This window comes from Andrographis paniculata, unplaced genomic scaffold (genome assembly GCF_009805555.1).
Source record: "Andrographis paniculata isolate CXL003 unplaced genomic scaffold, ASM980555v1 Contig22END, whole genome shotgun sequence".
NCBI lineage: Eukaryota > Viridiplantae > Streptophyta > Magnoliopsida > Lamiales > Acanthaceae > Andrographis > Andrographis paniculata.
In genome coordinates, this window is record NW_026137513.1 from 3184893 (window position 1) to 3198031 (window position 13139).

The following is a 13139-nucleotide window of genomic DNA, read 5'->3' on the forward strand; positions in this document are numbered from 1 at the left end:
GTTCCAAAAGATTTATCCTTTTTTTTTCATTTTCGTCCATTGTTTTGTTTTCTTATTTAGTAACCGTAGTCCTTATCTTATAACAAAAATATTTCTACTTTTTCATACTATCCCTAATTATTACTCTAACATATTCTTTAGCACACTTCTTTTGAATGGAGGGAGTAGTATGTTCTAACTTCTAATAGTAATTTTTTTACTTATATGTATATTAAATTATATTTTATAATTTAATCAATATTTAGTAACTTGTTAACTTTATCAATTTTTTTCCATTTTATAGAGTATCAATATTTTAACATAGTTCGCCTAATGTGATTTATATTATTGGATCCAAATCTGATTTACAGGATATTAAATTCGATATGAGGTTTGCCCAGTGCACATATCATAAAAAAAAAAAAAAAAAAAAAATACAAAACCACTGCTATTCAACAACTATAATTTTCAATAAAAAATATATATATTATTTATTTTTACAAAAATATCAAAATGCTGATTAAATTAAAATTTAAATCAAAATTCAAATCTCAATTTTTATATATTCTGCGCACTTAGTATAACAGTTCTACCACCCACGCGGTTAGGTCAACGTCAAACCCAAGCTTGGACTTCACTAAGCCCACTTAAAATAGGCCCAGCCTGCCGGCCCAACCAACGCCAGCCTTGAAGAAGTCACCATAACATACTAAAATCAATTAACAAAAAAACATACTAAAATTAAGTGTACCTGATCGAAGTTAAAGATTGACCATGGAGAGTGTACGTGGATAATGAAATCAAGATCCATACTGCACAGGCACTATATGTCTATATACATATATATATATATATAATCTTCACGAAATAAGGTCTTCAAGAAATGGTGTTTGGAAGGGCAGCTGTATGATCCCAGAAGCTACCGCAAATCCAACCATCCATATTGGTATCATCCAAACAAACATAGAAACCAAGATTGGCTTTCCTGCAAAGCAAGAACAAACAAACATCAAAAAGGGCTGCCTAGACTTAAAAAGATGATGAATTTACCAATCCTAAAATCAAATCGAGTTCCATTGAAGCTGTTACTTGCACACACTAAGGCTATGAAAAGAAATAAATTTTGTTTCCCATCAATCCTCGGGACAAAAATAGAGTAACTACATTCATATGCATAATCATATTATAGATTGATCGAATGATAGATGATCTAGTTACCACAATCAAGATTATGCTATCCACTTGAATCGATTAAGACTTTAATTCAGTGAGAATTGTGTAATATTTACCTATATCATGTGCTAAACAATCATATAAAACAGTCATTTGATATAAATATTATTTCTAAAAAATCATAGTTGTCCTAGCTTCCAATTGAAACTTTTAATTACAAAGGAAAGTATGAAACTACAAAAGGCAATGCTATTTGGCTTCAAAGGTTCAATGGAAAGGGAAAAGGAACAGAAATGATGTTACCAGCTCGACGAGATGTTCTTTCAGTTTGATCAATGAGCCATTCGCTGACATCACTTAGCTTCTTCTTTACAGAACCTTCATCCTCCCCGACGGTATTCCTCTCAAACAAACTCGATTTGTCCCCTGATTCACTGCAATTTATAACTACACATTTATGCCATGGAAACCAAAGATGAAATCTTGTGGAGGTTGAGAGAATATTTGATTATATTGAAACAGTAATACTTGATTTGAGTGTATCTCAAATCAAGATAATTTATTACACAAATATGGAAGCAGCTGATAAAAGGAAAATGCATTGGCTTGCCTGTTGACATCTCTGTCTCGAAAAATGCCAGCGCCAATAGCTCGTTCAATTTCCAAAACAGTCGGCTGTTGGGCGCCCTTTGCTTGTCTAAGCTTTAGCTTTAGTGGGAGTTTTCTACTTCTTTTGGGGGGTGGATATTCAGTAGGTTTGGAATAAACCGAAGGTGAAGAAGGGTCATCCGGAAGAGCAGAAGAAGCCGAAATTTGATGTCGAATAACAGAGTTGCAGTTGAGGATAGACATTATCCGAACATATACTCAACACAAGTCCCTAAGCGGCGTATTAGCTAATCAAAGAGAAGAGATATAAGTGATGGAAAGGTAAGGTTATATACTTGAAGAACACACACATTGACAAAGCAATTACTATACACCCAACTTTACATATCAACAGAAAATCAAAATCCAGGATGTGAAAACTAAAAAATGCATAAGCTTGTAATTGTATATCAGTCGACAATTATTCGATAGTTACTTGATTAATTGAAGTAGTCATCAGTATCAGTCCTTAGTCTATTTTCCTATATAAACCTCTGTAATGGTATAACAGCAGCAAGTTCATTCTTCCCCTTCTTCTCAAATCAGCCTTCTGCTCCATTGCTAATTATAATCATATTTTAATGGCAATCAAGCTCTTCCTTACTCCATTTAAATCATATGATTAGATAATGTGTCATAATATCCCTGTCTACCTTTACACTACTAACCTTATCAATTATCATTCAGCTACACACTCTTCAACTAAATACTGTAGATAAACACAGCAGCGGAATGTTTTGGAATCCTATCGATCGAAATGCAAAATATCACGCCGAACATACAAAGGAAGAAGAATTGATCAGACGGATATGCGTCAAAATTTTCCAGTTTAAATTCTAGATAGAATGGATCCCATCCTCAGACCAGATTGACAATTTTTTTCAACAATTACCAAAACAAAATCCACCAAAACAGAAATAAGTAAACATTAACCATACTGCAATGAAATAGTTGAAGACGAACTGTGGCGATGGCGACGACGGCTACACCCAGCGCTGAAATGGAGGGAGGAAATAAGATTGAAACTACGGATAGGATTTGGGAAAAACTGGGGTTCGAAAATATTTCTGAGAATTTATGAAGAATAAAATATGTACTATAGGTGTTTTTACATATTTCTATAATTTTCAGCAATAAACCACAAACCAAAATAGTCGTTACTTCTAGCTTATTTTATCCGTATTTCTATTTATGTCATGCTCTATTTTTTTTAAAAAAACAAATATTATAAATTTTAATTATATTTTAAATTTTATAATTAATAATTTTTTAAATTTTAATTAAATTAATTAATTATCTTAACTTTATTTTATACAATTTCTGTTTTAAACACCGTGCAACATTTGTATTTGGTACAAGATAATTTAAATGAAGAATATTAAATATAGTAATTTGAGATAAGATAATTTAGATGAAGAATATTAAATATAATAATTTGCGATAATTTAGATGAAGAATATTAAATATAGTAATTTGAAATAAGATAATTTAGATGAAGAATATTAAATATAATAATTTGCGATAATTTGGATATCAAGTGATGTGATTGGAGAGAGAAATGCTTATTTATTCTTTTATTTGAGTGATGTGACGAGATAAAATGAATTGTATATTAATATGTGTATATATATATTATTAATTATTTTTAAATTCAGAAATGTTGCAGTGAATTTGGTACAAACAAATAAGGAAATGTTGCATGATGTTTGAGACCGAAGGAATAATTATTTATACTACTTTCATCGGGCCATGTTTCATTTACTTGAATATTAATTATTATATACAAATTAAGAAAAAATTATGAAAATACTTTGATATCTTATACTCTCTCCGTCCCAAAAATAAGTATCCATTTGTTTTTTTGACGTAGTTTTAGAAATATTAGTATTATATTAGAATATAGTAGGAATAAAATACAAATAACTAAAATAACCTTAAAGGTAATGACATTTGTGTAATATATTGTAAATTATAAGGATATTTGTAATGTTACATAGATAATAAAGTTACTTAAAAAAGGAAATGAATACTTTATTATGAAACGGACTAAAATGGAAAAATGGATATTTTGTTATAGAACGGAGGAAGTAATATTAATAGGATGACATTTGTACAAAAGTTATAAGTATAAATATATTTTTTAATATTTAATATAATGACGGTAAAAAATAAATATGATCAGGACATAAAAAAAAAAAACTATATAATAATTATTTTTTTAATATATATATTTTTTTATTATTTACTAATTATAGAAGTCTAGTGGAACTTTTGATACCATTTTTCTAAAATATAAAAATAATAATCGACAAGTCTTGCAAGAAGATGTAGACTGAACTTGTGATTTAATTAATAATTAGTCTCTTTGTCCGAAATAATAATTTTATTTTGGCTCAACACCTAATTTAAAAATTAATAAATTATATTAAAATGAGTAAAGATAGTTTTTATATATATATATGTTCTGTAAAATTTTATTGTGAATTTGGTATGAAAATAATGTATGATAGGATATTGTGGGAAAGAAAAAAATATATTTTTTTGGAAAAACGAAAAATTCAAATAGTAGAAATTTGAGATTTTTTGGTGTATAGAATGTATTTATATAAAAAAAATTAGTAGTATTTGTATAATGATAATAAAAAATAGAAATAATTTTATAATGATATAATTATTTATGAAAATGAGACTATTATACTAAAATACATAAAAAAATAAAAAAATAAATAAATAAAATGAAACTATTACTAACAAAGGGAGTATATAAATTGTTAAAAATACATTTAAAATATAATTAAATAAATCTATTTTCTAAATAATGTGGGTGTGTTTCTTTAAGGAGGTTTTGGGAAATTCAGGTTTCGGTTTGGTTTTTATTTGAATTTTGATATTTTTTTTTTTATTTAGGTTTGGTTGAGGGTTTGGAGAGTTTTGATATGATTAATTTGATGAGTAATAAATATAATAATATAAATGTGTATTAATTTTTATAATTTAATTATAAATTTATATTGTATCTATATATATATATTTTTAAATTTTTATTTATCTGTATAATAAAATATTTTATTCACAAAATGACATATATATATTGTATATATTTTATTAAATTATAAATATTATAAAAATTTAAATTTAAATTTATAATTTAAATAAATAAATAAAATATGTCAGCTCTGTAGATTGCACAGAGCTGATCAGGGACAAAAAAAGAGGCCCAATTTGACGCTAAATTCGGACCTATCAGTGACCATACAATAGTTTTGGCCAAAACTATGCTAAAGAAACAAATCCGTATGTATATATATATATTTTTACACTACATACTCGTATCTCAATCCGGGGTCAAATCCAGTCATATTTAAGGATTTCTCACAACTTATCTTAAGTGATTTGACAAATAATTTATGGTGTGTTTGCTTATAGAGTTGTTATTAATTCAAAAAATTTTATACCACAGAATCCTTAAAACTTGTTTGATTTGTATATATACTATCTTTGTTATGTAAAAGAGTATTATTTATTTATTGTAGATTTTTTAATATTATTATTATTATACTCCTTCCGTCCCAAAAGTTTACACGTAGTTTTAGAAATATTAGTATTATATTGGGATATAATAAGAATAAAGTAGAAATGACTAAAATAATCTTATTAGTACGTGTGATATAAAGGTAATGACATTTGTGTAATATATTGTAAGTTGTAAGGGTATTTGTAATGTTAGGTAGATAATACAATTACTAAAAAAAATTGATATTTTGTTATGGAACGGACTAAAATGGAAAAATAGATATTTTGTTATGGGACGGACTAAAATGGAAAAATGGATATTTTGTTATGGGACGGAGGGAGTATTATTTTATAGGAAAAAAAAAATCTCTAATAGTATCCGTAATATAAAAATAATAATATTTGTGTATATTTTATCCCCGTCTCGGGTCACATGACTCTTTATATGAGTGATGTTATTGGTATTTTAAATATTTTTTACATTATATTTCAATAAAATATCTACAATATAGATATTATTTTGTAGAGTAAAATTTTATATAATACTCCCTCCGTCCACACAATAAGTATACATTTACTTTTGGCGCAGAGCTTGAGAAATAATAGTATTTTAATTATAGTGGGTAGGTAAAAATAGTGTAATGACATTTTTGCCCTAATGATGTGATGTAAAATAATGATATTTGTGGAAAAAAAATGGAGTATTTAATGAAATGGTTACTTTGTAATTGGACGTCCCAAAATAGAAATATGTATACTTTGTAGCTGGGTACAAATAAATAAAAAATATATTTGTTTATTTATAATTAGCTTAAAATTAATTTTATAAAAAATAAAGAATTTTAAATATAGATAAAAATATTTATTTATTGAGAATAAACATAAAAATAAAAAGTATTTTGAATAGGTCATACGTATTTGTATTTGTTAAATATGTATAAATTGAATAAATTTATTACAAATATAAATATATCTTTTTTATTAAAAAAAAAAAAACCATTTGTGGGGGGGGGGGGGGGGAGAGGAAATATATATTTGATGTCTCGTATATTTGGCGGTGAGGGTGGATTCGTCACTAAAGATCGTGAATTCAAATTCTGATATATTTTCAGAGTTTTGCATGTTAAGACCTAATTTGTTAGATATTTTTATAACAAAAGGAACTTTTTGCAATATTATTTAGTACTTATGTGAAAGTGTAATTTAAGATAGATCATTTATATTAAAGTCAATTATATGAATTATTACTTGTACTGATCCCCCATCAGTCGTATTCTTTTCAGTTATAACTTCTAGTTTGGCCTTTAATTTTTCTCCTTCATTCGCTCCTAGCTTGCTACAATGGCTGCTGCTGCGGTATCTGCCTTGGCTACTTTCACCTCAACCGGAAGTGAGGCTCCTCGAAGAATCGCTAGTTTCAGGCAGGTGAGAATTCCGGCGTCGGTCGGTTTGCAATGGAGATCGCTAAGCTACGATTCATCATCCTCAGGTATTTGGACCTCGAGGCTATTTGCATTATGAGGTTCGGTATAATTAATCTTCGAAGGAAACAGCCTGATTCGTTGATGCCTATTTGATTTCTGTTGTGACGATTTCGATGCTATTTGCAATATGAGGTTCGGTATAATTAATCTTCGAAGAAAAACAGCCTGATTCGTTGATGCCTATTTGATTTCTATTGTGACGATTTCGATGCTATTTGCAATATGAGGTTCAGTATATAATTTATCTTCGAAGAAAACAGCCTGATTCGTTGATGCCTGTTTGATTCCTGTTGTGGCGATTGTAGTTTCACGGAGCGTTACGTTGTAGAGATTACAATGTTACTGGAGATTAATTATTTATTTAATTTTTGTTTGTTTGTTTGTTCTCCGAGATCTTGAATTTGTTTTTCTGAGAGTGCAGTAGTTAGGGCTCAATTCGCGAAATTGAGTTCGGAGAAAGAAGAATCTCCTGTTGTTGTTATCAGCGGAGCGTCGAGAGGAATTGGTAAAGCGATTGCTCTGACTATGGGGAAAGCAGGTTGCAAGGTCAGTGTCTCTCTCGTCTCCTCCACTTGCTTGCTGCTACTGGTAAACAAAGTATGGTATAGTATAGTACAGTACAGTATAGGCCATAGATTTCGCTATATAGAATTAAGTGAGGTTGTTGGTTTTGGAAGCCACATAACTAAATGAATAAGGACAAATATATACATACTATAAATGTGTTTGTTTTTGAATTTTCGGTCAAAATTCTCTTTTACCTTCATGCTGCAAAATGAAATGATAATTAAATATTAAATATTATATTATTTTTTTTTAAAAAAAATAATATAAATTTAAGATCATCAATCGAAGTCGTTATATTATACTTCATTTGTGCTATGAAATTATATTCATTTGACTAGATATAAGGATGACAATGGATTCTGGTAGATTTGATATTTGATCCGAATTCGACTCATATATTGTATATTTTTATCAGGTGTGGAAAGGGTCTCAGGTCCAATGATAAATCTTACCCAACCTGGACCTAATTAATATATTAATTATATACGTGTAAAAAAATATTTTTAATAATATAAATTATATTAAAAATATATTTTTAGTTTAATTTAGTTATTTTTTTATTATTTTATTATAATATTTTTTAATAAAATATATAAATTGTAATATATGTTGGGTCGGAGTCCAATTTTAAGTTAAATTTTAAGAATTGTAAAAAAAAATAAAATTGGATATGTCAGGTCTATCGGGTCTTGTCGGATATTATTCAGGTCGGATCCGTGTATAATCAAGTCCAATTCGAATCTCGAGTCCAACCATGTGTATTGAGGTTGGATCTCGGATCCGACTGGACCTGACCTTTTGTCATTATTTTAAAAAAAATATAGATAAATATAGAAATGTATTTACCTTTTAAATAAAAAAAAAAATGTAGTACTATTACTTTTACTTTAAAAAAAAAAAAAAACAATAATATTCCCTCCGTCCGCTTTAAGATTTACATTTACTTTTTGCGTATTGATATTTAAATATTAATTATTATATCAAAATATAGTACAAATTAAGTAAAAATGACAAAAATACTTCTATCAGTTTCTTATAATACAAATATAATGACATTTGTATAAAAATTTATACAAATATAGTGATATTTTTAACGTTAAGTATAATGACGTAGAAGGTAAATGTAAACTTTCAAAGTGGACGGGGGCAGTATTTTTAAATGACAATTTTTTTAAAAAAGGCATAAATTTACATGGCAAAAGAAATAAAATATAGTATTACAATAAACAAAAAATCATTTCTATTCAAGTAAATGAAAGAATATTATTTTCCATTTCAAACTTATTATTCAAAGGTATTTCCAATACAAATATTTGTAAATATCCAAATCACAAACATATGCAATTTATAGCCTGACTTATAAAAAATTAGTTAGAGGAGGATGGCAATGGGTCGGTCAGCCGAAGCCAAGACCCGACGAGAGTAGATATTGTTGGACCCTACATTCGAATTTGATTCAACTATATTCGATCATGCCTGAACAATATCCGATGGACCGATCGATCTGCGAGAAACTTTTACAATTTTTAATTTTTAACTTAAAATTTGATCCGAATTCGGACTTGAACCCGATATTATGTATTTTATTTTAAAATATTATAATAAAATAAAATAAAAAAATTAATTAAACTTAAAAGCATTTTTAATATAATTTATACTGTTATAAATTATTATATATATATATAATTGAATATTATTAATATATTAATTAGATTTGAGTTCGGGTGGGGTCTATCATTGAACCCGAGATCCAATCCGGATCCGATAAAGTACAAAAGACCTGACTTGTATCCGACAGATATTCGAAGAATTTGACCCAATTCTAAATAAATGAGTTGGGTCTCGAATTCAGCCGGACTCATTGCACACCGTTATATATATATATATATATTATTTATATGGATCATCTGTTGAATTTATTTTGAATTTGAGTTAGTAACAATATGAAAGTATTGTTAAACCACATGCAAAATTGATTAACTATAGCTATTGTTCCCTCACTGGCCTTCTTTCGAGTTGGATAGTTTTCTCGAGGGCCTAAATTCTAACCGTGTTTGCTTTGTGATTTTTTTTTTTTTATTTAAACAATATTATATATATATATAATATTATTATTAAACATAGATTAAATAGTAGGAAAAAAAAAAAAAAAACCCCAAAAATGACTAAAGTGAACAAAAACATTAGATCTATTGAAAGGGCAAAAAATATCTTTAACTACAACATTCAATAAGGTTGAATACTCTCTTTGTCATGTAAAAATAATTTCATTTCATTTGACTATGAATTTTAATATGATGTGTATTACAATTACAGTTCAATGCTAGATCCGATCGTGTGTATTGTTCCATTATGCTAAAGTTCATCTTAAAACAATAGGAAGTATCATTTATGCCCTTATAATTTGTAGAAATTGCACTGTAGCCATGTCTTTCTCTATACTTAATGTTATCCAAGCTGATTAATTAGGACTTTATATGTACTACAGGTTTTGGTGAATTTTGCAAGATCATCAAAGGATGCTGAAGAAGTTGGCAAAGAGGTAAATCATTAATTATCAATCATGCATAGGGATGGAGAAATTTACCTAATATACCGAAATACCGATTTATCGTACCGTATCGTGTCGAAAATACCAAAAATTTTGGTACGGTATGAATTTTCGAAAAATTCGGTATTTCGGTATGATACCGTACCAATATTATTTTTATTAAATAATTTAATTATTAATATAAATAATAACTATTAATCTTTTTAAATCATAACAAAAAAATTTGTAGACTAATGAAAATTTATTTTTTTTGTCATAATATTTCTGTGGTGTAGAATTATGGTATTTATTAATTCTATTTTAATTATTTTGAATTTAAGATTATATTTTCTGTATAATCGACATATATCGGTATCGTGTTGAAATCAAAATTTTCGATATAAGCTGTATATACCGGTATCGTATTGAAATCGAAATTTTCGGCATAAGCTATATATACTGGTACCGTACCGAAAGTTTTAATATATTGAATTTTGGTACTCCGAATCTTTCAACAAGGTACCGTTATATATTTTCACCATACTGAAAAGTTCAGTACGGCATCGATATTGATTAGTATTTTCGGTACAGTACGGTGTGTCATTCTTAATCATGCATCCAATTTGCGCCTAACAAGCCGTATATCGTGCTTCGAATAGTTATATCTATACATGATGCTCGCAGCCCTTTTTGTTCAATGATAGAACTATTAGTTACTAATTATTTCTCCCGGATTTAATACATATTGTTGGTGTTATTTGGGTAGAGATCGAACCCCATGGTATGTTCTTGATCATGATCGACTCATTATGAACACATTCCTATCGATGAATCAGAATGAATAGTTTGTAACTTTTCATGTTTCAAATCTGATGCTGTTTCTAAATGCTGCATACATACTGCAGATCGAGGCGTCCGGTGGTCAGGCTCTTCTGTTCGGTGCAGATGTTTCGAAAGAAGCAGAAGTAGAATCAATGATAAAAGCTGTAAGACAGTTCTATCTATACACTAAAAGTTTAAATCTTTAATGGTCATAGTTAAAATCAACTGCAGTTTAAATTCTTGCAGGTAGTCGATCGATGGGGAAGAATAGATGTCTTGATCAACAATGCAGGTAGTTGAAGGGGGCAATGCAATGCTTCGATCGCGATTCTGAATTCGAATATACATTAAATTTCTTTTGAAAATGCTTCGAAAAATTCAGGGATTACAAGGGATCGTTTACTGATGAAAATGAAGCTGTCTCAATGGCAAGAGGTCATCAATCTTAACCTCACTGGAGTGTTCTTATGCACACAGGTCAAGATCTCATTATAAGTTCTAATGTGGCTGTCTTTTGAGGTTAAATCCATTTGAAACCTGTCCTAAAAGTTCGATTCTCTGTAGGCTGCTGTCCGAGTAATGTCCGAACAGAAGGTATGTCGATTCTTTACCCCTTCCCGACTTTGTTTATAGGGAAATGATTAGAGTGCCGATTATGGCGTAAGGAGCAACATGTTAATTAACATATTTTGTGTGATGAAATCAATTATAGTATGTATTATATGAAATATTATATTAATATATATTTTGTGCTGTCGGGATTATACCTCCTATTGTTGATATGTTTTAAATCTAGTTTGTCACTTGTTTGAGTTTTCACGGAGTCTCGCTGTCCGGTCAGCGAGTCAGGGGGGCGAAGTCCCCCTTGCCTGAGATCCGGGGAGCGGAGTGGCCCTCGGTCTGGCGGTATGCAGTATTAGACTTTGGAGTTGATATTGAGTTGAGTCTCGTTGTCTGATATATTCTCTTTGATTTATTTGAATAGACTTAGAGATAATTTTGTAATATGTAACGCAACCGTTCCATTGGTGAACCACATAAATATATGTTATTTTTACGTTTCTGATTATTATTCGATCACTAATCTTAATCTGTCACTAACACATATATTATCCATTTATATTTTGTGTGCTATCAGTCAGCGAGGATAATCAACATTTCATCTGCGGTTGGTGTCGCGGGGAATGTCGGGCAAGCAAACTACAGTGCTGCCAAAGCCGGGGTGATCGGTTTGACAAAGACTGCTGCCAAGGAATACGCTGGCAAAAACATCACCGTAGATGGCCTCGAATCGCTACTTGTCTTACCCCAGTATTTCAAATATTCTTAAAACTTTCGAATCTAACATAAGATTACATCGACAGGTAAATGCTGTTGCCCCCGGATTCATAGATTCCGATATGACGGCGCAGCTGGTCCCCGAGTTGGAGAAAACCATCAAGGCAGCAATACCATTAGGTCAAGTGTTCTTCAATGTCAACCGTAATTATTTAGTTGACTCCCGTTTGTAGATAAATAAATAAATAAATGATGCATATCCTAAAAGTTTAAACTTTTAGATGAAGTAGGACACCAATGGTGTATTAGCCTTGTGAAATTAAACTATGTTGTTATACTTTTAATTTGCAGGAAGATACGGTCGACCCGAAGAAATTGCCGGGATTGTCGAGTTCTTGGCGCTTAATCCAGCTGCTGCATACATCACCGGTCAGGTTGTAACCCTTTATTAAGTATATCTATCTTTATTGTGATTGTGAGATTGCATGATTAAAAAAAAATATATATTTAGAAAAAAAAAAAAAAAAGCATCTACATTTTAGTTCTCACATATTGAATATGCTTATAAATTCAACAAGAAATGTCATTAGCTTAAGCCTGATCCCTTGGAGATGAATTTGCAGGTTTATCTCATTGATGGAGGTCTCGTGATTTAGAGCATATACAATGATACTAAAAAAAAGTTTTTACCGAGTAAGTGGATATGACGTGTCCAAATAAAATTTTAAAATGAAAAAAATAAAATACAACATTTTTATTGTATTGCATGTACAATGCAAACCATATAGAAGCCCAACAATAATAGAAGAGTTTATTTTTTGAAAAAAAATACACAATGAATAAGTTTTGGAAAGCAAAACAGGATGACAGCATCCATGATGCAAGGAGGCCACTCCAAGACTACTGAAATTCATCTAAAGCATTTAACACCATTGTGTATGCATTTGTGTTTTGATTTTTAAAATAAATTTTGTCAAAGTGTTACGTAAAGCTATTTTCGAAATCCATGGGATCCTTTGTCCTATTAACACACCCTAATATATACACATTATATATGTAGGTATAGGGTGTGTTTATTGAACAAAAGATCCGGTTTGTTGCTGCTAAGAATTGATGGCTTCCTTAAGAGCAACGATAGTGGCTCC

At 29.5% G+C, this 13139-nt stretch overlaps 2 protein-coding genes across 6 annotated transcripts; one reads left to right on the forward strand and one right to left on the reverse strand.

Moving 5' to 3' along the window:
- Window positions 1–666: 666 nt before the first annotated feature.
- LOC127245494 (probable NAD(P)H dehydrogenase subunit CRR3, chloroplastic) lies at window positions 667–2888 on the reverse strand. Of its 2 annotated transcripts, none has more exons than XM_051266415.1 (4): window positions 2739–2888; window positions 1763–2048; window positions 1456–1586; window positions 667–964 (listed from the first exon to the last, which is right to left on the reverse strand). In XM_051266415.1, exons 2-4 carry the CDS (start codon window positions 2002–2004, stop codon window positions 840–842), a joined length of 498 nt encoding a protein of 165 aa, XP_051122372.1. In that variant the 5' UTR covers window positions 2005–2048; window positions 2739–2888; the 3' UTR covers window positions 667–839. The 2 variants fall into 2 exon arrangements, with proteins under 2 accessions (XP_051122372.1, XP_051122373.1); XM_051266416.1 differs by having other exon boundaries at window positions 2764–2886.
- Window positions 2889–6341: 3453 nt separating this feature from the next.
- LOC127245450 (3-oxoacyl-[acyl-carrier-protein] reductase 4-like) lies at window positions 6342–12856 on the forward strand. Of its 4 annotated transcripts, none has more exons than XM_051266336.1 (12): window positions 6342–6370; window positions 6646–6802; window positions 7219–7343; window positions 9853–9906; window positions 10800–10880; window positions 10948–11008; window positions 11099–11193; window positions 11281–11310; window positions 11855–11992; window positions 12081–12174; window positions 12346–12428; window positions 12618–12856. In XM_051266336.1, exons 2-12 carry the CDS (start codon window positions 6655–6657, stop codon window positions 12648–12650), a joined length of 942 nt encoding a protein of 313 aa, XP_051122293.1. In that variant the 5' UTR covers window positions 6342–6370; window positions 6646–6654; the 3' UTR covers window positions 12651–12856. The 4 variants fall into 4 exon arrangements, with proteins under 4 accessions (XP_051122293.1, XP_051122292.1, XP_051122295.1 ...); XM_051266335.1 differs by lacking the exon at window positions 6342–6370 and adding an exon at window positions 6405–6435; XM_051266338.1 differs by lacking the exon at window positions 6342–6370 and having other exon boundaries at window positions 6475–6802; window positions 12346–12423.
- The last annotated feature ends 283 nt before the right edge of the window (window positions 12857–13139 follow it).